Raw genomic sequence first — 27,932 nt, 5'->3', positions numbered from 1 at the left:
ATCGGAATCTCATGGAAAATAGGGAAATAAAAATTTGTTGTGGCCAATACTGGGGAAATTGGATTAAATGATCTTAATACTGTTTATTTTTATTTATATCTTTAGTATTAACTGTATTAAATAAGAAGAATATTAGTTCTTAAGATAGGAAGGATAAGGAAAATATGTAATGAAAAATAAATCAATCGTAAATTACATTATATACTTATTTATTAAACAACGTAAAAAGCGTTAGGTATGGGATTTTTTATACAGTGAAATGGTATAGGTGTAATATGCATTATTTTGGAACAGTACAAGGAAAATATGTAATTACTTATTTTCTCCTAAAAGTAAATTGAAATAAATTGATCGATAAATTTAATACCTTTCAAATTCATTTCTACTAGACATCGGAATAACAGAAACACCACGCATTGGCGTGCTAGTTCGGTAGGATTTAAAGGCTACGACTGGGACGTAAATATTTTAGGTTCTCTTGTGTCGAAATCAGAACAAATAAAAATAATATGTTACGATTTTTTTACTTTTTAGATGTTCAGAAGTGTCGAATTATTTTTTTTTATTTATTTAATGAGTTCTGTGTTAGTCTATAATAAATGTATCTTTGTAATGAATTCAATAGGTTCACTTTTGATTAGATTGGGTTCACTCACGTTAAAACTTTCTGGTGTTTCCGAAAAGGTGTATTCTCCTTTTCGCGCTACTAAACTTTAACATATATTAATTCAAATTTCATTGTACCTATAATTTATTGGTGTTTCTACCCCCAGGTTCTTAAGCTACTGTATTGTCATAATCTTGGTATTATGACAATGCATATTAATATTGGGTTTCTACAAATTACAACTCCTTTATTTGTAAGGCTTCGAATTAATACACGCGTTTAAGAGACCGGTAACTGAACAAAATATATACCTAATCAATTTTGGTCACAGCGTTAAATCGACTGAGAGGTCAAAATAGTAAGTACGAAAGGGCAGAGGATGGCCCACGCGGGGTTTTTAGCCTTCCATTTCTTGTTCTAATATGTATTATAAATATCTCTCAATCTTCTTAAGAAGTGTGTCTCGCTAGTGAGGGATCATTACTTACTATTCTGTTAACCTCCGAGATTCCCTTCCTCGGTTGAAAACAATATCATGTCGAAGAATTTTTAACAGTTTGTTACTGTTTTAATTTCTTAACGAACTGTTTAGATTTCCTATACATAATTCATTCTGAATCAACTGTCCATGTTGATTTTCTTCTACTTACCAGGCGTGGAAAACCAATATTCAATATGCCTACGATTTGCCGTATAGTAGGACTGGAAACTCCTATAAAGAAGTCATAAATAAGTACCTACCGAAAATAAACATAAAATAAACTATCAAAAAGTATCAAAACAAAAAAAATAAGTATCAAAACCACTCAGTCCAACTTCCCGGTTAATTTACTATACCACGTGCTTTAAAATCAAAGATTGAATTTGATTTACACCTCATTCCTTTATTTTACGATAAACATTGAAAACAAAATATAGAATAATACTTAAATAAATAAAATAAAATATTTTATTTACTCGAGATCGAAGTGGTTTTTATCACAAAATCTCTGCAGCGGTGATGGATCTCGAACTTTGATTTGACGGATGACATTTGACATTGCCATATGAAAATCTCATATTTTTGAGATTATTAGGTTTATGCCATGAGATTCCGGTATAAGTTATAACTATAATATGCAAAAAATGATATAAAAATATATGCCAATTACTAAGCTTGCGAATGGACGGAAGGCATTATAATATTGATAGGCACATAAAATGGCTGACAGTCATTCCAATCACGTCCATCTAGTAGTAGATGTAGTAGGCAAATTGTAACCGATAGTGTGATGAACTCGTACAGCCTCGACTTGCCAATAATGTCTGGAGCCGGCATATCGAATCGACCCCGCAGATAATACTACAGAGTACAGACGATCAGATGTAAATAATAATATTATTTCATGTTATGTTATGTATGAGATATACACACAATCCACAGACATCACCATTTTTCCCTATAATACATAATGACTTCATTGTTATTAGTGACGTACAGCAGTGTTGGTAGTCTAAAATTCTTTAGAGTTTTAACTTTAAGCGTTATCATTATAGTTTACTGGATAACTGGCGAAAGATAATTACAAGAAATAAATGTCCCTACTTTAAAATTATTTTGGTATTTGGAATCCATTAATTAATACTTTAGAAAGTACCACTACTACTCTTTTAACACTCTAACGACTAACGTTGGTAACACTCGTAATTTTCTTGAGCGAGCGCGTTTTGTTCTGTCTGCTACCGGCCGCCATACTCAAACAAAAAGATTGAGATGAAAAGATAAATTTACTTATATCGCAACTGGTTAAAAGTGTTGTAACTTGCTAAATGAGTTCTAAATCAGATGTAAATAGGAGGGTTCTCGCCATTCAGGCGAAAAAGAAACGTCATAAATTAGGCAAAAAGAAAAACCGAGAGGAGGAGCACGGCGCTGGTGTACAAGGAAACGGGCTGCGCAATCAAACTCAGAATCGTCTCGAACCGACACATAGTTCTTCCAATGAAACTATCGAAGAAGATGACGACGAGCAGTACGCAAGTGATGATGAGGAACAGGAAGACAGTGCAGACTATTGCAAGGGTGGTTATCATCCTGTCAAAATCGGAGACTTATTCCTTAACCGATACCACGTCACTCGAAAGCTAGGATGGGGTCATTTTTCTACTGTGTGGCTGTGTTGGGATCTTGTGGATAAGCGGTTCGTTGCCTTAAAAGTGGTCAAATCCGCGCCGCATTTTACCGAGACTGCCCTAGATGAAATTAAAATACTTAAAGCTGTCCGAGACAGTGACCCTTCTGATCCCAAAAGGAATAAAACTGTTCAATTATTAAATGATTTTAAAATTACTGGTGTTAATGGCACACATGTGTGTATGGTGTTTGAAGTTCTAGGTCATCACCTTTTAAAGTTGATTTTAAAGTCTAATTATCGAGGTATACCTCGAGAAAATGTAAAAACCATAATACATCAAGTTTTAGAAGGCTTAGATTATCTTCATACTAAATGTAAGATAATTCACACTGATATAAAGCCTGAAAATGTTTTAGTGTGTGTTGACGAAACATACATACGAAAGTTAGCAGCAGAAGCTACTGAGTTACATTCCTTGGGTCTCAGATTACCTCATTCTCTGATTAGCACGGCACCAAAGGAATTTCAAGAGCAGGTAGTTACAGGTAAAATGAGTAGGAATAAAAAGAAAAAGTTAAAGAAAAAAGCAAAACGGCAATCAATGCTATTAAAGAAGCAAATGGAACAAATAGAAGAGATCGAGGAGCAAAAGAAAGGTTCCAATAATAGTGAGTCAGCTCCAATGTCTCAGGACAATGATGATTCACCTCAAACATTCGAGGATGTTAGTGTTCTTGAGACTAGATCTGAAAATGAGTCTACTGTTAATGGTTGTAATGACCTACAAAGAGCAGATGAAGAAGCTTTTGACACTGATGCTGAAGCTGTTCAGGTTAGAAGCAAACAGTATGGTTGTGGTGATGATGCAGGAACACCAATGTCAGAAGGTGAACTGACTGATACCCCTCCGTCTTTTAATATCACAAACAAGACGTCTGATGAAAAAAGACCAGACCCAGCCTTTGAAATTTGTGATGTTGAAGTAAAAATTGCTGATCTAGGTAATGCCTGTTGGGTTCACCGACATTTTACAGAAGACATTCAAACTAGACAGTATCGTTCTTTAGAAGTCCTGTTAAGTGCTGGTTATGGAACATCTGCTGACATTTGGAGTACAGCTTGCATGGCATTTGAATTAGCAACGGGAGACTACTTATTTGAACCCCACTCTGGAGAGGGCTATAGTCGTGATGAAGATCATCTAGCTCACATAATAGAACTTTTAGGAGACATCCCTAAACGAATAGCAGCTTCTGGAAAATACTCAAAGATATTTTTCAACAAAAAAGGAGAGTTGAGAAATATAACAGGTTTGAAGCCATGGGGATTAGTCTCTGTCCTAACTGAAAAGTATGAATGGAGTCAGAATGATGCTGAGGAGTTTGCAGATTTCTTGAAACCTATGTTAGACTTTGATCCTAATCGCCGAGCTACTGCCTATGAATGTCTTCAACACCCATGGTTAAAGCCAACCCCACAGGAACAAAATGAATCTGAGGATAACTGAGCTGCTCTCTCTTGGATGTATGAATAATTTTAGTATTCATGAAATCAGTAGTGATGACACACTTAGTATTTAAATGTTTTCTGTTCTAATCAAAAGTTTATTTATAAATCTGTCTGTGAATGGTTTTGTTTGTACTTGTATTGTTAGCTGTCCTTGATTCCATACAATGATGTACAATATAAATGCTGATAAAGAGATTAATATTAGTGGCACTGTATATAATACCTGCTGCTCAAATATAGTGCATTATACAAGATGAGCATTATTGGCATTCAGATAACACCAATAAATAATTGTACAGATAGCTGTAGTAAAAATTGTGATGTATGATGATAGACAATATAGGTATTATCACATTAACCTTTAGTAAATTATTAGTTGATTTAGTAATGCACTAAAGCCACCTGTAATGTGAGAATGTCTAATGTCATGCATGTATACTGTAGCCATTTGGATAGATATTTCACATAGTTTAAGTTTGTCTTAATCACTATCACAAAAATCTCATGTATTAGAGAGTAAAGCGTTATTTGTAATACCACAATTCCGAGACTGCCTTTTTATATTTGAATGACACAAGTCGCTTAAAGAAATTTACAATGTTTGGAGATGAGAGGCAACGTGATACAGTGACCTTAACCAGTTGATATATTATTTAACATAGAACCCAGTTTACATGACCATAATTTGTATTAATTATATCTGCAAATTTACATGAATAAAATTGTAAAACGAGCTTGTTATTATGTCTTTAATTTATTTTTATCCTGACTATAGCAGACTTCTTTTATGAAATTATCATTTGTTTACTAACTTAGATAAAATATTATTCTTATTTATTTTCTATATGTGGAACAGGAAATCGTTGGCGTTATTGTGCCCTTGCCAAAGCAGTCCACACATGATATTGTATAATGCAAACAATAATGTTATATGAGCTGCCATGTTACGGTAACCTGAGCACATTCAATTAAAGGTTCAATGCAAAAAGAAAAAGTGCTTAACATGTTTGAGTGTGTAAAATACTAAATCTAGATATAGATCATACATTCTACATAAAAAACAAACAAGTAAAGGAATGTAATATTTTGCAAGAGTTACTTGGAGAACCTACCAAAAATAAAATATGTCAAAGAGACTGATGTCGATGTTTACAAGTTTTGAAATATGGGAATACTTGAAACTACTACTAATTAGTCATTTTCTAATAGGATAAAATTTTAAATGTGTTTATTTCAGCGACATCTCGTTAATGAACGTCGCATTTAATATATAAGGTTAACGACTTATTTTTGTTACAATTATATTAATTTAAAAACCTTTGAAATAACAGTCAAGTGATAATTATATTTCAAATTTCACGTAATAAAATAAAATAAATATTATTTCCGTGCTTTAAAACTTTCGTTAATACATTTTGAATAAAAAAGACATCTCGCATAGATGGCGTTAGCTATATCATCGGGAACACTTGGTACCAGGGCACAATTTTTACAATAAGAATTTATTTTAAGAAGAAAGTGTTGAAACATATGCCTATTGCAGTAGTTTGTTATATCGTCGACATTTGTTTTATAGTGAACGTTGGCCATATTTTTCTTTGGTTGGCCATTATATGTATTATTAATTTAACCATATTTTTATGTGATTAATTCTACAATTAAGCTACTTATCACAAATAGATTCCAACTAAAGTAGGAAACGTTACATTCTAATTTATATAGTAGGTACCTTCTTTTATTTAAAATATGTATGTAGTCTGTACTCCACAAGTAAGTGATAAATTTAGTTCCATATAAGAGTTTTTATTTTATCTATTTAAAAAAAAATAACACAGTTATATAGAGGACTTTTTTTATTATTATCAGGCCCAAACATGCAAAAAAACGGTAAGGAGCTATAGTATCTACGAATCATTGTCATGAAATGGGTAGGTAATAAGTTCTGTTTCATGATTTGGGTCTCGTATAGCCCCAATTAAAATACTATTATTATCACCTTGCAAACAGGGAAATAGTAAGTAATTATTTCAGTTTATTCTCGTCATGACAAACAATGATAGTCCTATTCGAACCTAGTCAAGGTCCGTCGCTAGTGTATGAAATATTTTGATGATTTTGGCAACAAGAATACTTTGTGAGCATCATGACGCATGCGCGACACTGCAAGCGACCTTCTTGCGTCCTTACTGCCAGTCGCCGCGAAAATCTTTGACGTCTCACATGTAGGTACGTAAATAACACTTTCTCTTTCGTTACGCACTAAACTCTGTGGGTGATTTGTGATGTAAACTGATTTTTTTAAGTGGCGGGAATGAAAAAGGTAAGTGAAAGATTTTAAACAGTTTTTCTGGTTTCGTTGGAAAAGACATACATATTTTATTTTTAATGTATTAATTAATAAAATAATCCATCTCAATTTCACCAATCATTCTATTACTAAAATTATTTTTTGATATTGTAGTAATTTATAAGTCTGAGCGTATTTAACGTCCGTTTTTGACCTTGGCCTTTGGCATAGGTCACTGTCCTATTACGTGAACTGTAGATAGTATTCATTCATAAATTCCCATGCGTTGTGCTTCGATTTCCATACCTATGTTACGTTACATGCTATTAATTATGAGCGTCACAAAAAATATTGTTACAATCAAGGACTAAAAGAAAACGTCAAATTTAATAATATTTACTTTAAAATTTATTCACCTATTATACTGAGGAGAGATATTTCATACTCATAAAACCTGTTTTTGCGTTGTTTCATTTGTGTATAAATTGGCTTTGGGCTAATAACAATATCCTCGATGAAACTTATACAGGTTCAATTCATTTAGGAAAGAGAGAATTTAATAAGATATTTAGAAGATATGAAGGCAGAAATGTTTGCTGGTTTGTTTATACTAATCTCAGGAACTATTTGATTCTATTAAAAAAATCAAATATCAAATATTTATTCCAATAAACCACCTAAAATGGCACTTTTGAACGTTAAATAAAATATAAAGATGATTCTAGTTGCCTCTTCCAAAAGGTAGTTTCGTCTGGAGTAGAATGAATTGTATATTTGTATACAATATAATAATGTAATGTAGTCTTTTTGTGTTCGATAGTTCAGTTATTCTGAGGAAGTCTATATAACTAAAATATAGTCTATAGGAGCGACGTATTGCTGAAAAATATTATAAAATGTTCATATTTTCTTAAGAGTTTCCCCTGCGGTGACAGTAACGCAGAAACAACGGAAATGTTCGTCTTTGAAAGTTTTTTAATAATCCATGAAAGTATCTTTGCATTTCTCACCACAAATATTTGATTTTGAACGTTGAAAAGTATATTTGAAATCATTTTTATGAATATTTTAAGTATACGTTTCAAAGCATGTCTCAAATGAATGCTTTACTTCTTAAATCCCTTGGCTTTACAACGGTCACTTTCGTAGACCCTAACGCTTCTGTTCCGAGGATGTGTAAGTACATAATATAATAAAATTTCCACTGAAATTTATGAAATGTCATCCAGGTACTTAAGTATAAAGCATGCTGTGTTTAAATAAATACACGTTACATTACACGGTACATTTAGATCGATTAATTATAAAAATCCTCACAATAATTTAGGCATGTCATATAAATTTTCTTAAAATTATATAATAAGAAAATTATCATAATGTTAGTTAAGTTGTTAATATGTAAAGTTAGTTTTGTTTACATTTTAATGTTTTTTTGGTTCCAGAACTTTTATTGAAAAGTCCCAGTGGCAAACCTTTTTTTAAAACAAACGTTATTAAGTACATACTCGTTCCTAGTTTAATATTAAAAATAATTATTTTAAACTTCGCGTATTGCGTGTCAAAGAATATTTACGTGATCTGGCACTTTTCTTAGTATTCGCGGAAAATTATAATAACTAGGTGAAACAAGTACCTACTCACAGGGTTTCCTTAACCATTGGTTATTAATAAACCAATGGGGAGATCTGTGCTCCGGTTCGCTTAGATAAAAAGTGAACGCATAATTACGCTTATGATTTGTCTAAAACCTTATGCTTTTAATGCCGAATTATTGGTTGGTTAAAAAGTATGTTACAATAAACTTACTTTTTAACTAACCAAACCAAAAAACCCCGTGGGGCTGCAACCTCTTAGGTATGGCTCTGAGATTTGTGTATCTGTCTCGTTGTTTCTTTTTCTAATAGGCAAGTAGTTACCCTTCTGGGACACAACTCACGTTTTCGATGTGTTCTTTCAATGTACGAGCGAGTGTACAATGCATGTGCATTGTACATTTTATATACTCATATATAAGCCTCAAATAAATACCTATATTTTTGTTCAGTAGTCCTACAGCTAAATGTATAACATGATATGTACGAAAACAAACAATGAATTCTTCTTATATATATTTAGAAGATAATGGAAATTAAAGATATATAATAAAAATCCCTTATAATAATGATGTCTGTATCACTCGATGGCTGAAGAACACAGGCGTACATTACAGTTTTATTGGAGAATAGTTTCAAGTGTGATTTATGCCGCCATAAACTATATCATTTTACTTTCAATTGTCTGTTCAGTTCACGATTATTCTTCGGATAGCAAAGTGTTCTTTCTAATGGGACTGAATACTTTTTACATTGGTTTTAAATTAATAATGAACAATTTATTATGTTATACGAATCAATTAGTGTTTGTTACATACTACGCTGGTCATCAATAATAATGCTTTAAAAATACGAGGATCAGTGTTGCATGACTACCAGCTGTACACCTATTGACTTTCTTTCTTTCTCTGTGCGCATTTAACTGACAATGATCATGAAACTGATACAGAAATCTAAAGCCCAGACGGCAAACCTAAAAAGGTTTTAGCGCAAGTGACTTTTTTTTTCTCTATGTCTATTGGTGAAATGATTGAGTTTATTCGTTACAAGTATACCAAAAACAAACCTACGTCTTTATAATATTACTATACGTATACGTACGTATATTACGGTACGTAGTATACGATACCAAAGATGATATCGAGAGTCTCCGTCTTTTTCTCCTCAGCAAGCGTACCATGTCACTTCACGTCGTCAGTAAATAGTTTACCATGATATATCTTCACATATTCCTTACGAACATTAATATTCGATGCTTTAATAATGATACTACTATCAAATTTGAAATATATCGAAATTTTCCTTTCATCATATAAATAATAATAGATAATCGTAGACACTGCTTTAAAGCTAATTGAAACATAAATGAATCATCGCGTGCTTGTCAGATAATGCATCTTACAGTACGTTCCATAGGAAGTGTTCTGTCTGGCACGGAGTTCGTTAAATATAGGGACCATGCCAAAAATGTCGCCTGATCTGGTCATGCATTTCAGCTATGCTTCGACGAGCCAAGAACACGATATTTACAAACGTATAGGTGTGTCTTCACGTAAAATTTCTAAAACGTAATAAACTAACCCCACTGATGGAAGTACCAACGCGTTTTTTACCGTCTTAACTCAGTATGAAGTTACCAACTAAAATAGAATAATTACAAGACGATAGAACTTCTTTTCCGGTGTATATAATATAATAATCTTGTTATTTATAGGTGTAATACATTGTACTTGCCAACGCTGTACATTTTGCTCACTGTCTTTCTTAGTTTTATAAGTGTTGGGACTACTTTAATCCGCAACTCAGACATTATGCCCCGAGAGTATAGCCAGACGCAAGCACTCTTCGGCATTATAAGCATTTCATTTCATAGTATTAATTACATTTCGTAAATTTATTCTTTTGTTATAAGTGAGTGGATATGGGTGAAGCATCCCGCTGACACAATAACCGTAAACATACATCATAATTAAACAACCATCAAACGAACTTAAAGCTGTGTACACACCGAAGCCGCTTGGCGCTGGCTTGATCCTGCTGACCCAAGAACCTTGAAGAAACAAGAGTAGCTTCGACACGAGCGTTTTCCCATTTGCGACAACATACTTCATAAGGGGGAATTAAGCTACTTCTGTAAAATGACTTCAGAAGTTAGTATCTACTTTAAAAAAAAAATCTGTCAAAATCAAACACATCAAATATTTTTCCGATTTCTTTTTTTATAAATTTCAGGAAAAAAACCTACTTGAATTGGCCCTGTCGTCTTCGAGTTTTGCAATTAGCAACAGTATTAAAAAAAAACAAGTAACAAAAGTTATAAGGCGGCCTTATCGCTTACAAGCGAGTTCTTTCAGGCAAGAGATATTTAGACTTTCTTTAGAATATGTGATTCGCTACGGTCTGTGCCAAGACTAATAAAAAAGAGAATCGAATTCCTATCAGTTTAATGTGAAATCCTTTTTTATTTATAATATGAAAATGAATGAAAAAGACCTTAATTCTGTGTTTTTTTATTCGAATAATTTTAATTCCTAATTTAAGTACTTTCCAATATTAAACCAATTACTAACCAAACTATTTTTCTTCAATATCCCCTCTCTGTTTAGATTAAGCTCATCGATCGAGCCTTAGCCAAATCGACAATTTGTTTAAAGCTCTGTGCAAAGATCAGCAAAAACATTAGTACTTAATTAAAAATAAAAGAAAATGCCATAACTTATCAACAAAGTATACGCAACACATTACTGAGTTATTGACATAAATTCTATTGATAATTCGTTGTCAATGTAAATAAACTCTTGAGGGTTTAATATAGTGAACGGAATTTTCCTTTACTCTTTATTTTGTTATGAAAATAGATATTGACGCTACAATTGTGCTGTGTAGATATAAAATTTTGTAATAAAGCAACTACCAAATGCTATTGACAACAGAAAAAACAATAATTATTTAAAAAGTCTTTCAACAAAATGCCCTAAAAGACGGGTTAGAAATGCAATCAGGGTATATATAAGTATCGACTTAGCCAACGAAGAATCGATGGTTGTCAAAATGTAAGTCTTCGGTTAGAATAAAATTTTGACATTTGACTATCGTTTGACGTTCGACTTCACCGAGCAAGCGAATTTGCTTTCGAAAAGCACTATTCCTATGTTTTATTTTTGATATAATATTTTTTTATATAAGAATAAATCTTTCGATCAAGATATCGTTTTTAGCTATAATACAAGATAATACAAGAAATTGGAAAGTAGTCTTGCGAAAAGTTTCGAAACTTTATTTAAAGTTTTAAGTCGCGAGAATTGTTTACGCGGAGTAAATTACATAATAATTAAGACATGCATTCAACGTTATTCTTTAATACATTTTAAGACTTATTTAGGTTAATAGCTTTAATAAAATCCACATTAAGCTTGTTAGAAGATGCGCCAAAAACCACAGAGCAGTAGTCGTTTTAAGTGTCTTCCTAAGTTATCATTAATTAACCTATATTAAAAGAATTTATTTAATTAAATTTAACTTTGTATTTATAATTAATAAAAATTAGCAGGAGACAGTTCACTATTAAATTGGTATAAACGACATTTCATCATAACAGATTATTATTTAAATGAAAATAATAAAAACAAGTTTGTGTGAGCAATATATATTTCGTGAAAATGATTTGGATATGGCGCCTTTAGTTTTTCCAAATTATGCTTTTTTCCTCTTCATGTTTGTTAGGTGCTTGTCGCAAAAAATCGTGGATTTTATATTATATAGCAATGTATGTGCTAAGTGTTGGCAAGCCTTTGTATATTTAATTATAGATTATCTGTTATGATTTTAAAATAAAACATCATTTCACGAATCATGTAAATAATGAAATAAGTAAGTGTTAAATAATTTTTATTTAAATAAAAGTGACTTTCTGTTGACGCACCGTTCACCGTTGCAATATGACATCTATTTTAATTATTATGTGTTCCTCTCATTTCTTCTCATTTGACGTATTTTTGGAACAGGAGCGATCGAGGGGGCCTCTTCACCTGATGTTAAGTACCTAATACCGCCGCCCATAGACACTTACATCTCCAGAGAGCACGCAAATGCGTTACCGGCCTTATAAAGTTACTTTACAATAATAATAAAACCCGTTTAATCTCCAACCGTGACAAAAAAGAATACAGCTTATATTTTTGACATTGTATACATTATTTTATTTATCTTGTTATATATCCTATATCTGAGCTAAATATGAGTACCGTCGATCGAAACCCCTTCGCGGGTGAAGGCCTCCTTCAGCTTTTCCCAACTGACTTTGTCCATGGCTTTCTTTCTCCATTCGCTTCCTGTTAACGCTTAAATTTACTTACTGCATATCTCTAGTTGACTTTAACTAGATGACTTTCCAAATTCCCCGTAGACGACGCCATAGTTCTTACTAGTCGTAAATCATTTAATTGTTTACGCATATTGAAATGAGATACATCATTATCTATGTGTGCAAGGTGTGGTTGACCACAGAGCTTGAATTGCACTCTGTCATACTGCCTTTAAGAACACAAGTATCTTTCTTAATCAAACCAAAAATTACGCCAATATTGTCGCTATTGGTTACAAGTTTTATAAGCCGCTTCATAAGGACGGGAACCTCAGACTTGATTTATACGTAACCGTGGAGTTATGAAAGTAGCCAAACATTAGTTAAGTTACACATATATTTTAGTTAATAACTAGCGACCCGCCCCGGCTTCGCACGGGTGCAATGCTGATACTAAATAGACAGAAAATCTGTGAACGTTGTATATAAAAATGTGGGTAATCCATAAGAGATAGACATATACCATCATGGACTTTTCTGTAGACCTTTTCAATGTGTACAATACTTAGTACATTATTTTGATAAAACTCGTAGGGTTCAGCCTGCGTTTGCAATGTAAGCGGAAAAAATTATTTACGACATCACATTAGAAACCTCAAAAATAACAGTACTTCTCTACTATTTAATGGATACATATAAACTTTCCTCTTGAATCACTCTATCTATTAAAAAAACCGCATCAAAATCCGTTGCGTAGTTTCAAAGATTCTGGCATACAAAGGGACATAGAGACAGAGAAAGCGACTTTGTTTTATAATATGTAGTGATTAGGAGCGCAAATTAAATGTAAGCAATCATCGAAAAATTTTTTTTATATGATAGGGAGGCAAACGAGTTTGCGGGACGCCCAGAAGGGCAGTCATCGCAGCCCACACCCATTTTAGTGGCTGCGTTGCCGTTGTTGAAGGAGTACGTTCTAATTTTGAATTTAAATTCAAGCCAAAATGAGACCCATAGTTTTTCTCTCACTCATAAATTGTAACATAAGTTTCTATTTCCGATTATGTCGTATTATCTTTATATTTTTTATAAGAAACAAAAGTGTCTCTGAGATTAAAGAACCCTTAAAGCCAAGTTAGTTTTTTGTTAGCGTCGCAACCCCACTAGGTTAACATCTAGCTTCAAACAAGGAGTTTAATTAATTTATTTGAACATCATAACAACTGCCTTCGAATTTACCACGAATCATGATAAATAAAAACTTTCCAGAAGATAATGCCCGCATAAAGTTCACGGCAAAAATATTTATGAGACAGGAGGCTAATGGGCAGGAGTGTCACTATACGTGGACGCGACACCACGGGGTTGCAAGTGCATTCTCGGCCTTTAAGGCCCCCTAAGTCGTAACGGAAATACTTGGAATGGCACCTTCCATAAGGTGGTATGTGGCAAGAAGTTCCTTATAAAGTGATCTGTCGTGGAACGCCAGATGCGAAGGTATAACGGGTTAGATTTTTCGACCTCGGCGACCGTAGTTTTAGATATATCATGTTTTAAAGTCACTTACAACACTTGCAAAACACAATGTAGCCTACCCATTGTGTTTTGCAATATTCAATATTTTGCATTATTAATATGCTATATTTGCTTTAAAATTGCTTTTTTATTTTGTCTAACATGCTAATCGGAACTGCACAAAAATATTCTTGGGTAAAATAAGAAATATACATATTTGATTTACAATTAAGAATAAAGTTGTTTGTGTCGTCTGTGCCAACAGTAAAACCGAGCGTAAACTTTCAAAGTCAATTTTGTCATTTACACAGCATAGCGCTGCAAATTCAGAGCGCAATACGCAGTAAATATAGAGAATTCGCAATAAAGTCAAAATCAATAGTCATGTGTTTCATAGTTATGAGGATTTGACTTTTCTGAAAATATATATGTTTTATTTTTAACAGATTTCCATGTGTGGAAAGAATGTAAATAAATTTGTTGTCCTATTTTTTATATAGAACTCTCAATGCCAGAGGGCTCGAGAGTGCGTTGCCGGGCTTTTAAAAATTAGTACGCTCTTTTCTTGAAGAACCCTAAGTTGAATTAGTTCGGAAATAATCGCTGAAATGGTATAAAAAAATAGACGCAAATATATACTTCTTATTTTTTGAGGTCGTTCAAAAAGATTAACGCCAACAGGAGGTCGGCATAATAAAGGTAAATAAACTATGGTAACCTGTAGAATAATAAATTCAATTACTTGACACATCGCTTTTTATTTATTCTAAAAGCGCTTTCCGCTTTAATACGCATAGATTGTGATATGGTGAGAAAGGTACACAATGATCGAAGCATTTGCACGTACATTCAACATTTAATTTAGACAAAAAATGCAAAGTAAGCAAGTAATATGTCAACTACAAGATTATTAGGTACTTATTTTGTACTGACTCAAGTTATCTACTTGGTTCTTAGATATGGGAATGATATAACTTCACCTTTTGTCACGTGACCATTTTCATACAAAATCGTTTGCGGGTAGTGGGTCACGCTTGTCATAGAGTGATTTTGTCTAACCCGAGTCTTTGTTTTATACCATAAATATTGTCGAACGGAAATGGACAGTAAGCTATGTGACAGTATGAAAAATAAATCGTTGTTGAGAGTAATTTATAGAAAAACGATATGGAGTAAAGTAACTTATAAAAAATGATTATTTTATCAAAAAAGTCAGACAATTGACACAAAACGTGTAGCATGTTTATAAGGGACTTCGCCTTCGACTTCTGATCCTAATACTTACTTGGAGTTTAATATGGAATTAGTCGGAGACTGCTTAATGACTGCGAATGCGTTGCCGACCTTTTAAGAATTGGTACGCCCTTTTCTAAAGGAACATAAGTCAAAATTTATATATAGCTTATTACAGTAGATAGTATATCATTAAGTAAATGTATTTATATAAGTAGACGACCATTATGGTTATTTTTACACTATAAGTTAGATATGTTTCTTTTGTGTAGTTTTTATTATTACTCAGCTACCGTCCACCTACATTTAAACCTAACTAACGCCATCTACATTCCAATAAATGCAGTTTCTTTAATACTCATGCACGCAACAAAATATCGTGTGCCAATTTTTCTCACAACGCCCCTTCTATATATAGATAAAGGACATTGTTTTATAGACTACATCGTGGTACATTTCCACGCGAATACTGTTAACCCTTGTGCGATAAGAGAAAGCTCGGCCAGGCATAAATTGAACAAGATAATTGCTAAATAGGTCTAGATTGTTTTCTTAGTGTATTTTGAGTACTGAAACTTCAAGTCGTATCTTTTGATTTAATTGGTATTTCTGAGTGTTTCAGACAATTATGGACCTTAAAGTTATTGTTTTCAGGTCGAAATTAGAAGCGTAGTACAATTAGTCGTCATTCGTTTGGTATAGAATTGTATAGAATTGTAAGACATAGAAGTCTGAGCTCTTGATTAAATAAACATTATAGTGAACTCTGGCTCGCAGTTTCTTGAAATTTGATACCCCAATGCATTAGGGAGATTACGGAAATTCCGTATGCTAAATTTGAAAGTTTCACACACACACACATATTTCATTTTGTTAACAACAAAGAACGTAAATGTGTGTGTGTTTGTTCCACTGATTCTACAAATGAAATCTTATTTCCCGGTTTGAAAACTACTAGACTTTGAGTGAAATAATAAGAGCGCAGTTGCAACCTTGGTTTGGGTCTCAAATTTCTGTATACGTTTCGTGATCATTTATTTATCTTTAAATATGTAGTTCTTCTGTGCCTGACACACACCGTTTTTGGGTCTATAGCTAGGGTCTAGCTTGCCTTTTTTCTCACAATGTTTAGGCAAGTGTTGAATACGCACATATACTGAAGAAAAAGTGGCGAATCGAACGTGCAACTCAGGGATGGGAGTTCCACGCTGTAGACCAACACTTATCTCAAAGACGAGTAAACCAACCCTTAACCCTAATTCAATAATAACGAGATATTTTTATTATTGACATAGACATAGGCAAAACATTTTTTACCAACAAAACACACACTCAGAAACATACAAAACAACAATAATAATAAAAAATATAATAATAATAAAAAATGCTAAAAGGTTTTATTTTGACAACTTATAGTCTTCTTACGTTATAATAAATAATAATAATGCATTTTTAAAACAGAGATATTAACATTTTCTGAACAAGGAATTCTATTATATTTCCATAGTTCGTTGATAAAGTTCATACGACAGACAAGATTGCGTCCCTTCCTCCCTCATTCCAGTCGGGAACGTCCTCCCGCGCATTCAACTCCTGCGCATTGCGTTTGGCGGCTACTGTCATTTGTTTTGTTTTAAACAGTATCAAGTGTCGTGTAGTGTTTGGTATGATATGGACTTGCGGGTAAGTTTATTTTAATATAAAAAAAACTGTACGTCGCAATGTAGAACTTAGAGATGTTATCTAATTGTCACACTCTAAATTTAATTTTCTCCATTAGATATGAAAAACGAAACGTAAAAATGGACTATTAAAAATAAATAAAGGCGTGACGTCACAATCATTCCAATCATGCACTGTCAACGTAAGACCATCAAAACAAGACAATTATATCAAAGTGTATTGAGAAAAATCAGAGAAAAATATGGAGGACCTTATAATACTAGACCTTTAAAAAAACTAACTTAAATTTTTACTACTAATACTACTACAACTAATACTCATATTGAAACAAATCCAAATTCGGGAGTTATACTGCGTTAGTAAGTAAGTCTCGACTCTTACCATCCAAAACTAGTGTCAAGTAAATGTCCGATAATTTTAGGGTTTTTTTTTATTTAGCGACCTTTGCGAACACTAAAACATTAGTTATAATTTACATAAAGAAGGATATTGTCTTCTCTTAACATAAAATTATTTATTTATTAGAGGTGGAAAATACATCTTGCTAAGCTAATTTTAGTAAGTATGTGATCACTTTAAATAGCAATTTAAATAAGTAAATGAATATGGGACGAAAATGATCGGTGGCTCTAACAATAAGTATATAATAATATTGTAATAGAAATTTATTCCATAGAAATATGAGTGTGTGCGCAGAGCATTCATAAAACATGCTTCGCACACTTGTGCACTGCAAAAGTACATGACCAGTTTCTACTCGTCTAGATTCACTGTGGTCGAGTAGGCCTAGCTATTTATATAATATATGATATAATATATATATATATAAATAAATATATATATATATATAACTTAGATTAGTGAGCGCTTACCAAAACTTATAAATGTTGGTCTTAAACTTACAAGTAGCTTCAGTAAGCGACTCTCAACTCTCTCTATACTTTCTTTCTATGTGAGCATTTACGTTTGCTCGCACGGTTAAAGAAAACATTGTGAGGAAACCGGCTTGCCTTAGACTTAAAAAATCGCCGGTGTGTCAGGAATCGGAGGCTATTACCTACTTAACTATTAGGTTGACAAATTATTATGAAACAGATTCAGACATCTGAGGCATAGACCCAACACGGTTTTAGCGCCACATTATTAAAATATATGTTACTAGTGACCCGCCCCAGCTTCGCACGGGTGCAATGCTGATGAAAAGCAGGTTTTTATTATGTATTGTTATTTCCGTCGCTGGAAAGCTCCGATAATATACAGGTTCGATCGCTGCAAAATAAGCTGTAATGGGCTGTATAGATCTATATTAAATGAACAATGTATTCAAGGTATTTAATTGGTTAAGGATTAATGCTGTATTGGTTAAAATCGCTTCGAAAATTAGCCATTATTTGTCGTAAAAAGTAAATGACAAAAAAAAGTTATTGTGGGTTATCCATAAGAGATAGACATAATATACCATCACGGACTTTTCTGTAGACCTCTTCAATGTGTACAATACTTAGTACATTATTTTGACTTAACAGAAATAATTAAATATCAATAGTTGAATGTCATAAATAAATCCGCACTATCAGAGTCACGTGTATTGGAAATGTATACAAGAACATATCAAGGAATATAGACGTTACACCCATTTACGAAAAGCAATAACAAACTATCATGTTATTTCACTTTGATTACAAACAAAAATAAACTTTAGATATGCGTTAATTACATTATTATTTAACTTTTATTTGTTATGAAAAATACTATTATTAACTTGGAATGTGGGTGTGAAAGTATGATTGAAAGCCAGGCCAAATCTGCAGAAACATAGATGAATTAGCGTCTTATAAGCTGAAAGGAAACTTTGAAATAATAAATTCTCACATACTAACATAAATACGCATCTTTCGAAAATCTATATCCATATAAAATAATATCGGATTACGCCAAACTGTCTTGACTTTGCATACCCCAAAGGCACGTTTTAGAAGAGAGTCGAAGTATTATCTACTGGGTGGGCTTTGCTACTCTGCTTAATCAGAGGATTATGAGTATATATATATGTAGTAGTATTGCAGAACTGCTTGAACTGGAACTATCTCTAAAGTTCCAGTTCACGCAGTTCTGAAATTCTCGCCGCGACTGTCTGTCGACTTTCGTCGCAACGCATTCTTTCTTCGTCGGTACTACGAAACAAATTAAAATAATGATTTTACAAAACGTATAGTACCATAACTATTTATTATGTAACATTATCATCTCTGGAGATTAATAATTCTTGGTACTAAAGATGTAAAACCAGATAATGATAGGATTTGTAAACTGGTCGAGTTGTAACTTACACTGTATTGAAGATAATTGTAGCTTCTAGGGACATTGTGAATAGGATCAAAATATGAAGAAAATATGGTTATATTATTATCAGAGAAGAGGAGAGGGGTAATCTCTCAGGTGCAAGTGTGACACAGAAAATGTGTTGATAGTTCTTGAAACTAGATTTAGGTTTTATTCTAGGATACGGGCCTGTGTGCCCATGAGTGGAAGTATCACTTAATATCAGGTGAGGCTTTAGCCATTTGCACTCTTTTTTATAAAATAATTAAAACTCTTAATGGACTGTGACAAATGTCAGAAATTAGTATTACACAAATCTGTGAAGAAAATCTTTAATTGTTTTAAGTAAATGGAGCGTATAGGTCTATAATTATATTTTTATAACACAAAATATTAATCAATCTTATTTCTATAAATATATTTGAAACCTAATTACGTCTAGTGAGTAATATACTGACATTACCGTGTTTGCTTTATGTTTTGAACTTATCGTTATCAAAGAGTTAGGTATTTGACCTGTCTTGTGATCTCATTTATTTTTATTAATATAATAATTATTAATTTAATTTACAATAGTTTTAATTATAAACACATTAGTAGGGCTAGTTTTATAATCTGCTATAAGCTGTGGTAAAAGTTTGACAGATATACAGCTTTTTATCATTTAATCCATTTTTGACAATTGACTTCAAAGGTTTGACAGCTTATGGATCTTTTCATATGACTACAACGAGTAAGTAAAAACTTTCATATAAAATAACAAAGATATATTATATCCGCTTTACTCAGTAATTAGGTCAATTAAAGTTAGGTACTTCCATCGACCTTTATATGTTTACTTCAAGAATAACTAATTAGTATCTGGTACACACGGTAATATTGAAACTGAGGTTATCATGCTAATAAAATACATGATTATACTATGTGACACGTTCAAAATTAAAAACAACATCTTAAACCTTTATTTAGTATTTTCTTGGAGACATGAGCAATACCCGAGGCCAGATAGTGGCAGAGGAACTGTCAACGAAGAAAGTATTTTTCTGTTTATTTAAAAAAATGATGTTTATCTGTAAAGAAAAAAATGTGCACAGAGTGTTGCACGATTCTGTATTGGATACGTTGACAGACTTTTAAGAATTTCTCAAGTCCATTTCATGGCAATGTAGGGAGTCTCCACTTACGAAACCATAAATAATTTATTCATTATTATAATAAATGTTCTGTTTATTTCGGAAACAAATAGACGATGCAGTACTGTTATATGTATATAAAAGCATTCAACATCCCAGTTCCTATTTAGTCTCGTCTAAGACGGAAGAGATAAGATGTAAGTAATAATAATTAACTAATAAGTATCACGCAATAGTAGATCAATACAAATAAATAAATTAATAAACGTGTTATTCGTTGTTATTCTCATAAATCCAATTCTGTGTTAGCGAGTACGAATTAAATTATTTAACATCTATCACTGTTATCATTTTAACTTGTATAATATTAAAATCTATGTTAGAAATGCATTAGAATTCAATATTGGAATCTCGATTTTTGTTGTATAATAACAATAAAACCAAATCACGAAGGCGGCCAAAAGATTTAGTACCTCCTACCAGGTAATAATTACTCATTACGAATAATCATCTATATCATGTGAAAGCCAACAGAATAATAAATTAAAAAATTATTTAGTTCAAAGAAATGCCCGTTATAAGTCTTAACTATAAATTGTATATTTTCACCCCGTGGCGACAACCTAGGACCATAAACTACGGATGAGTTCTATGTTTGAAAGTCATGGGCAGTTTGAATGCCTAGCTTTTAGTCTGTCATATAAATTATAGTACCTGGATTACCTGGAGTACCATTTTTTTATAAATTGTGTTTTTTGGAAATTATATTTAAGTACGAATAACATATACTAATAATGATGATGAAACAAATGTTAAATTTTTATTTGACTGACATCTTTAAACGAGCAATTCTATGTTTAATTTGATAAAACACGAATCACATGACATTTTCTAGTAATGATTCCTAGCTAGATCGATATATCGCCGAACCTGAACCACCCGTATACTAAATTTCATGAAAATCGTTGGAGCCGATTCCGAGATTCTAATTATATCAATATTGTTTAAATATATATTTTTTTTAATTTTGCAATTTTTAATTTTTTTTGTTCTTCTTTTAAATGTAACTTTGTCTTTTAATGCTTGTTTTCTGTTTTTTATTTAATCTGTGTAATCTGTTTTGGCTTTGTGTATTGTATTTGTAAGTAATAAATAAATAAATATATATATATATATATATATATACAAGAATTACTCGTTTAAAGATATAAGATAACGTGAAATGATTAGGAATTCGTTATTAACTGCTTGTATTTGAGTTACAAAACAACCCACTCGCTCCCTAAGCTGTCAATCTAAATCAATAGACAAATAACTTACGGCAATTTGTAGAGATTTAGTAACCGTCCTTCGTATTAGTGCTCATGCGCACGGACTATTTGTTAGTTACAACAGCAATAACCGCATTGTACGTAATTTCCTCTGCGAATCTGCGGTTTTGAGGAAACAGAAATCAAATTTGTTCATTCATGTTTGTTATGTATTTCCTCAAACCAACTTTCAATCAACTAATTGAAAAAAAAATTTTTTTTAATAAATTTAATTACTAATCCATAGAATAATTTTTTTATCGTATAGTCTTAAAATTTAAGTCCATATTTTTACGCCATAATCAAACCACACTTCAATTAAGTAATTATGATATCATGAGATTTATAAAGATAAAACCATGCGCATGGACATGAATGCGATTTAGAATATTATTATTTTTTTTAGTTTAGGTTTTTGTCGTCATATTCAGTTATTACGATTCTCCAGTCGTTATCTCACAGAACTCATTAATAATAATATGACTTACTTATAATGCCATAAAATAAATTAAATGGCGCCGCAAACTTTTCACTCATTTATGATATACTTCATACTCATTTCTCAATTTAATACTGACACATGCTGTCGACTGTTTAAGGCGAGCCGTTTTCCTCATGTTTCCATTCATTAAAAGCAGATAGACATAAAGTCCATTGATGCACAGCCAGTGATCGAACCTTCGACACTGCTGTATAAAATGGTATATAGTTAATCGTATTCATGCACACATAGACACACGAGATATAATGGAGGCACCCTAGCAAAGTGTATCGAAAAGTAAGTCAGCCGACTTCATATCATTATATTAACGTGAACCTGTCTTAAAATTTCCTAAGACAATTCGTAGCTCCAAATACCAAAGTAATCTCTTGATATATATGCTAGACTTGGTTGTTATATGTCGTCCTCTGACGTTGGTTTTGTGGTCACGCTGACCGCGTCCTAATGCTATAGTGTTTCGCATCACATGCCTTTGTAGGCGAGCCCTCCATTTATAAAACAATACTTTTATAAATACATTGCATGTGGGTGTAAGTAATGTGCCAAAGACGCAATTCTTTAATGGACACGCCTTCATTAATCAACGTAAAGAAAGGTTATGCAATTGCAGTTTGTGATATAAATATGTTTTTGCGAAAGTTATCGATTTGTAAACAAGTGACAACTGAATGTCGAATTCAAAACAATTGACGAATCAACAAATGTCTTAATTAACATCAACAAATATTTGCCTGTGAAATTATTATTTTTTTCGATTGAAATAATGACTGAATTCTAGTATGTAATAGTTATTTAAAAGGCTTTTTAATTTAAAGTGCGAAATTGAATTGATTGGATTGTAAGCGTAGGTAAAACTTTCTCTATGTCGTTAGTATTCATTTACTCAATTCAAATTTTCTAATATTTATATTCCACTCGTGTCATTGAAGGTCAGAACGATGCGCGAGCGCCGCCCGCCCTCGGTAAACAAGACCGTTACCAGGTCATTGAACCCTGCCAATTATTATTGAGTCAAACTATATATGGCACTGAAAATTAAATAACATATTCAGACTGTTGTCAGAAATGTTATGAAATCTCGTGAGTATTTCTTATCTGAAATATTCGAATATTAATATAAAAATACGAATATTTTAATTGTGAATACACATCGCAGAATATCCTTAAAATGATGGAAAGGCAAGGAAACATACCGTCACACAATACAGCCGAATAAGGAATGTATTACTTAGTTAAATATATTAAATAATTTTTAATTGATTTTTCCTTTCTAAGTTTCGTAGACGTTTGACCTTTTTGTACATATTATACATACCATCTATATCTTTAGTATTTTATTTGTTATAGATCATTTAAAATATTAATTGTATTGAATAAATATTGTTTTTTAAATTGTTTACATTTCTGCGTGTAATTAACTGATATTAGCTAGAGAAAACATTACGAAGCATCCACTGTAAGGAATTCTATATTGTGTAGGCAATTCTTAAAACGATGAAATAATTTGGAACCTCTATTTAAATCAAATGTATTTTAATAGACGTGGCAGTCTGCCAAACACCAAATGCATCTCAGCTTGTGTGACGTCTTCAGATGTTTACATTAATTTATAAGAAATGTTGAAATAAATTTTATTTAACCTAAATATACGTTCAAAAGTTATTGGACATATTGATTCTAATTACTTGCCAGCTGTTTTCTAAAAAAGAACTGTCATATATGGGTTGTAGGGCAGTTTGATTATTCCGATTAAAACATTTGAGTAATCTATGCATATCAAATATATAGAAAGACTGTGTGTAGGTTCGTTTTATTAACCGACTACAGAAAAGCCCAAGACGGTATACCACCAATTTGGCGTGTAATTTCTTTTTATGTTCCACCACCATACTATAGCTCATCTGGGGCCGTTCAAGTTTGACCGTTCAACTTTTGATTTTCTTATTTGGTGATTACGTCAATTTATTTTAATTATTATTTTTGATAGAAATTCATACGAAATATGCATTTACACCTAAGCAGCAAAGGCGGTCTCGGAGATAAGCACACATAATAAAGCAGTACTTAACTGTGTACCAACGCTTTAGGAGATTATTAACATCCATAATTTCCATACAATACAGCCCTTGAATTGCCAGACAACGCAATCTCTCTCGGTGTCGCTTACCGTTGCCCAACGTTGTATCCAGTAACAATTTGACTGGTTCTACATATAATGCAACGTCTAGTTTTCAAGTGACAGCTTCACGGGGGGGCTTATGACTACTGAATAAATTGGAATCGTGTTGCTTGAGAAACGAAACAACTTTTCTTTTTTACTAGAACATAATTGCAATTCGTGCAGAATTATTTTGCTCACAGCAGCAGGTGAAGCTGTCCGTCACTGAGCTTTAGGCTTATGACATGACATTTGGCAGCCTTTGACAATATTGTACTCTTACCTGTAGAAACCTACACATTAGGAATGATGTCTCAGATAATAAAGATAAATAAAAATATCACGAAGCCAAGCCCTTCATTGTGACATGAGTATGTTTGATTCATTACTATTTTTGTTCTTGTAAGTTTACATGCCTACTCGGAACTTGTCTATATATCACAGCCAACTAGCTTAGTTAGCCATTTAATTAACAGCCTAGCCGTTTAACTAGCGGTCTGTAAGATGTTCAGCCAGTTGATCAAACAGCTAGGCAAATTACTTGGATTGATGACGTTTCATTACTTACCTACCTTGTTGACTGTTAATTTAAATTTAATTCCACGTTCTGCTACTCTCAAACTCGCAACGAAACTATTCAATAATGTGAATTGACAAGGATTTTAATTTGAAAAGAATAATTTTTGTTATTTTTTAAAGAATATTTTAAGATGAAATATATATATATGTATATCTTTTTTATTTCAGCCAAATAATGACTCTATCGTACTAATGGCCTAAGCATTAGCCATCCAGTTTATTAAATGTTGTAACAAACACTACGGTTGGATGTTGCAGACCGTTAGTTAAACGGCGCTGTTTAGTTAAAAGGCTAGGCTATTAATTCAACGGCTGATTGAACTAGTTGGCTGTGACATATATAACCAAATACTTATAGGCTACCGAACAAGCGACTAACGCCCGATTAATTTATTATTAATTTTACAATCACTTATTAAATCGATGCCTCGTACCATATTCGATAAGTATATAATATACCCGATAAACCGCCAGTATTTAGAAGGATTATTGTGCAATAATGGTTCGTTATCAGCACTTGTTCTACGGTGTCTGGTTCAATTTATTTTTGGTTCATTGAAAGGTTCGGTATTTCAATATGATATTACTTGTCTGTTGCCAGACACAGGTCTATTTTCAGTTATCGTGAGTCATTACAAAATTATACATATTATAGTCCTGATTTATAGTTATTATTTAAATCTGAACTATAAACCTCTACTACACTAATACATAAAGGGTACTCACACAGCGTTGAGTTAGTGGCTTCAGCCTGCAAATCTCATCAATGAGGTCGTAGGATCCATCTCCCGGCCAATGATCTGTCTTTCTTTCTCTTTTTCGAAAAATGATATAAAATTTTACAGAAATTGGTTAAATAAAAGATGAAATTTGTCTTTTATTAACATAGCTTTTACACATTTAAAGAAAACACTTTTTTACCGGATTGAAGCTACGTATTATTGTAAACTTGTCACCGTGACCACGCACGCTGTAAAGCACGCGAAACGTCAGATTAATTTAAAATAATGTTAAATAATTATAAGTTTACAATAATACATAGCATCAATCCGGTAAAAAAGTGTTACCTTTAGATGAAGTTTAACAAAAGGCTTTTATTATAATAGACATGAATACAAATAATACAATTATTTCACTTAACCTCATTACTACTATGATTATTATAGAATTTCATTAATTGTATTAGAGTTATTACTATCATCGTTATTATATATTATGGTTATTAATGGCTTCGAATCTCTTCGATTCAACCGTGGTAGGGACAAGAAAAAGATGGCGCGTAGACGAAAAATGTGACGGTAATTTTTTTCCAACGCCAATATAGAAGTTTCACTACAAAAAGAATACATTCCTTGGATTATTTAGAATGGTCACTCTATTTCTTACTCTGTATAGCCTACAATTGTATTTTGTAACAGGAACTGGTATTTAACAAGCTGTACTGGCGACTGCACATTCCGTAGATTAAGTCTCGCTATTCAAATGTTTTCTGTATTCCAACTGTATCAGGATCATTATAATAATAACTATTTATACTATAGTTATAAGTGTATAGTAGTATAGTTTTTTGTATATATTTCTTTATAGTTATAGTGCAATTTATTATTTTTTCATCTATACTAATATTTTTGAGGTAAAATGTGTGAGGATGTAGTGGGTAATCTTTGGATCTATTGAGGCAATTTTGAATTATTTTACCATTAGAAGGGTACTTGGGAATGTCATTTAAAAACTCAAAATAGCTTTTGTGGTAGCGTAGCCGCGAGCTGAGCTGTAAAGGCCCTTAAGCGAGAAAAAATAAAAATAAAAGTGCGTGCGTACAAAGTATGTGGACTTACTTTGAAACAGAAGAAGTGTGTGAAGTGAAACTTCTTTATAAATTAATTATACAAATACATCAACCAAAAGCGTGTATTTTTTCGATCTCCCTTCCTGACTCTCTCTCACTCTCTCTCAATCAGTCTCAATTGCTCTCTTCCTTTTCATCGAAAAAACGCTGCACATCTTCGTGACGTTCTGTAAAAAAATATGTTCGTGGTAGAGTGCTGTAGACTATGTTGGTGAAAAGACGGTCAAACGCTGACTTAACAACAAGAGATACATATATGTTCGTTATATTCTAAAGAAGTTCAGCCTATAAAAAGGACAGCGTTTGTCTTAGTTTTATAATTTATACAAGTACACCATTGAGTGAGACCATGAGTTTGAGAAATATGAATCTGTTTCTCAAACTCAAAAAGTATTGCAAGGAACGAATCATGGTTTTCACCAGATCTAGAATGATCCTTGAAAAACATTTAGGTATATAATTTCAAGGTTTACGGGTCACGGTTGCCCTTGCAAAGCCCGGGCTAGCTATTTATAAAGAGGAATGTAAATATACTTGTCCACCCGTGACCATGCTTACTTTTACAGTATGACGCTATGAGACGATTTATATTTTTTAATTATTAATTTTATTTAATTATTAATTTTGGAAGGATATTTTTTTTATAACCGTTTTAATATTATTAAACTGAAATATCAGATCCCGATTCTGTAGCGTTTGTACAAACATCAACAATTTATATTTATACGAATACTATAGGTTAAAAAAAATACTATAGGTATACTATACGATGTATACTAGGCGAGTACTTTACGAATACTATACGATTACGATGTTCATTCGAGCGTTTAGTTTCAAAAATGTTGTTTTTACCCAATTAAATCTATTAAATTGTACCTACTACGAGTATTCGTGTTAAGAATGCTGTTCTAGTGTAAAGAAGTCGTCGGCTTATCGACTTTCTACAGCCAAGATTTTGAATCTTATGATTTATTTGACAGAACATATAATTTTATAGGCAGTTTTAACCTTCAATTTTACCTTCAATTTATTTTTATAGCTTCTACTATTTTAATCGGGTGAAACGACTATTAACATTACATATTACTATATGTGGCTCATATAATTAAAACGATTTTCATTGCATCTGTCAGTAATACATGAATTGACTACTTTTTGTGAGATTGTGTCACTACTACTTTTTTTCTTCGTTAATTGTTATAAAGCTATGTATTGGATGGATGTTATAGATTGATG

General features: G+C 32.3%; 2 protein-coding genes across 4 annotated transcripts in view; both read left to right on the top strand.

Moving 5' to 3' along the window:
* Positions 1 to 2,127: 2,127 nt before the first annotated feature.
* LOC110991771 (SRSF protein kinase 3) lies at positions 2,128 to 4,971 on the top strand. The gene has a single exon (XM_022257259.2). The coding sequence runs from the start codon at positions 2,417 to 2,419 to the stop codon at positions 4,226 to 4,228; it is 1,812 nt and encodes a 603-aa protein (XP_022112951.1). The 5' UTR covers positions 2,128 to 2,416; the 3' UTR covers positions 4,229 to 4,971.
* A 1,370-nt stretch (positions 4,972 to 6,341) lies between these two features.
* Positions 6,342 to 27,932, top strand: part of LOC111003741 (glycogen-binding subunit 76A) — a 42,700-nt gene continuing 21,109 nt past the window's right edge. The window contains exon 1 of one of the 3 annotated variants that reach the window (XM_045630804.1): positions 6,342 to 6,456. Coding sequence is in view for 2 of the 3 variants with exons in the window: in XM_045630802.1 (XP_045486758.1) it covers positions 16,832 to 16,843 (12 nt within the window). In the remaining variant the exon portion in view is untranslated. Of the gene's footprint in view, positions 6,551 to 16,736; positions 16,844 to 27,932 lie in introns of those variants that run through there. The other 2 variants (XM_045630803.1, XM_045630802.1) reach the window with 2 other exon arrangements.

The sequence above is a fragment of the Pieris rapae genome, chromosome 13 (assembly GCF_905147795.1).
Source record: "Pieris rapae chromosome 13, ilPieRapa1.1, whole genome shotgun sequence".
Lineage (NCBI taxonomy): Eukaryota > Metazoa > Arthropoda > Insecta > Lepidoptera > Pieridae > Pieris > Pieris rapae.
The sequence above is the reverse complement of the archived record's forward strand: the minus strand, read 5'-3'. Positions and strand labels throughout refer to the sequence as shown.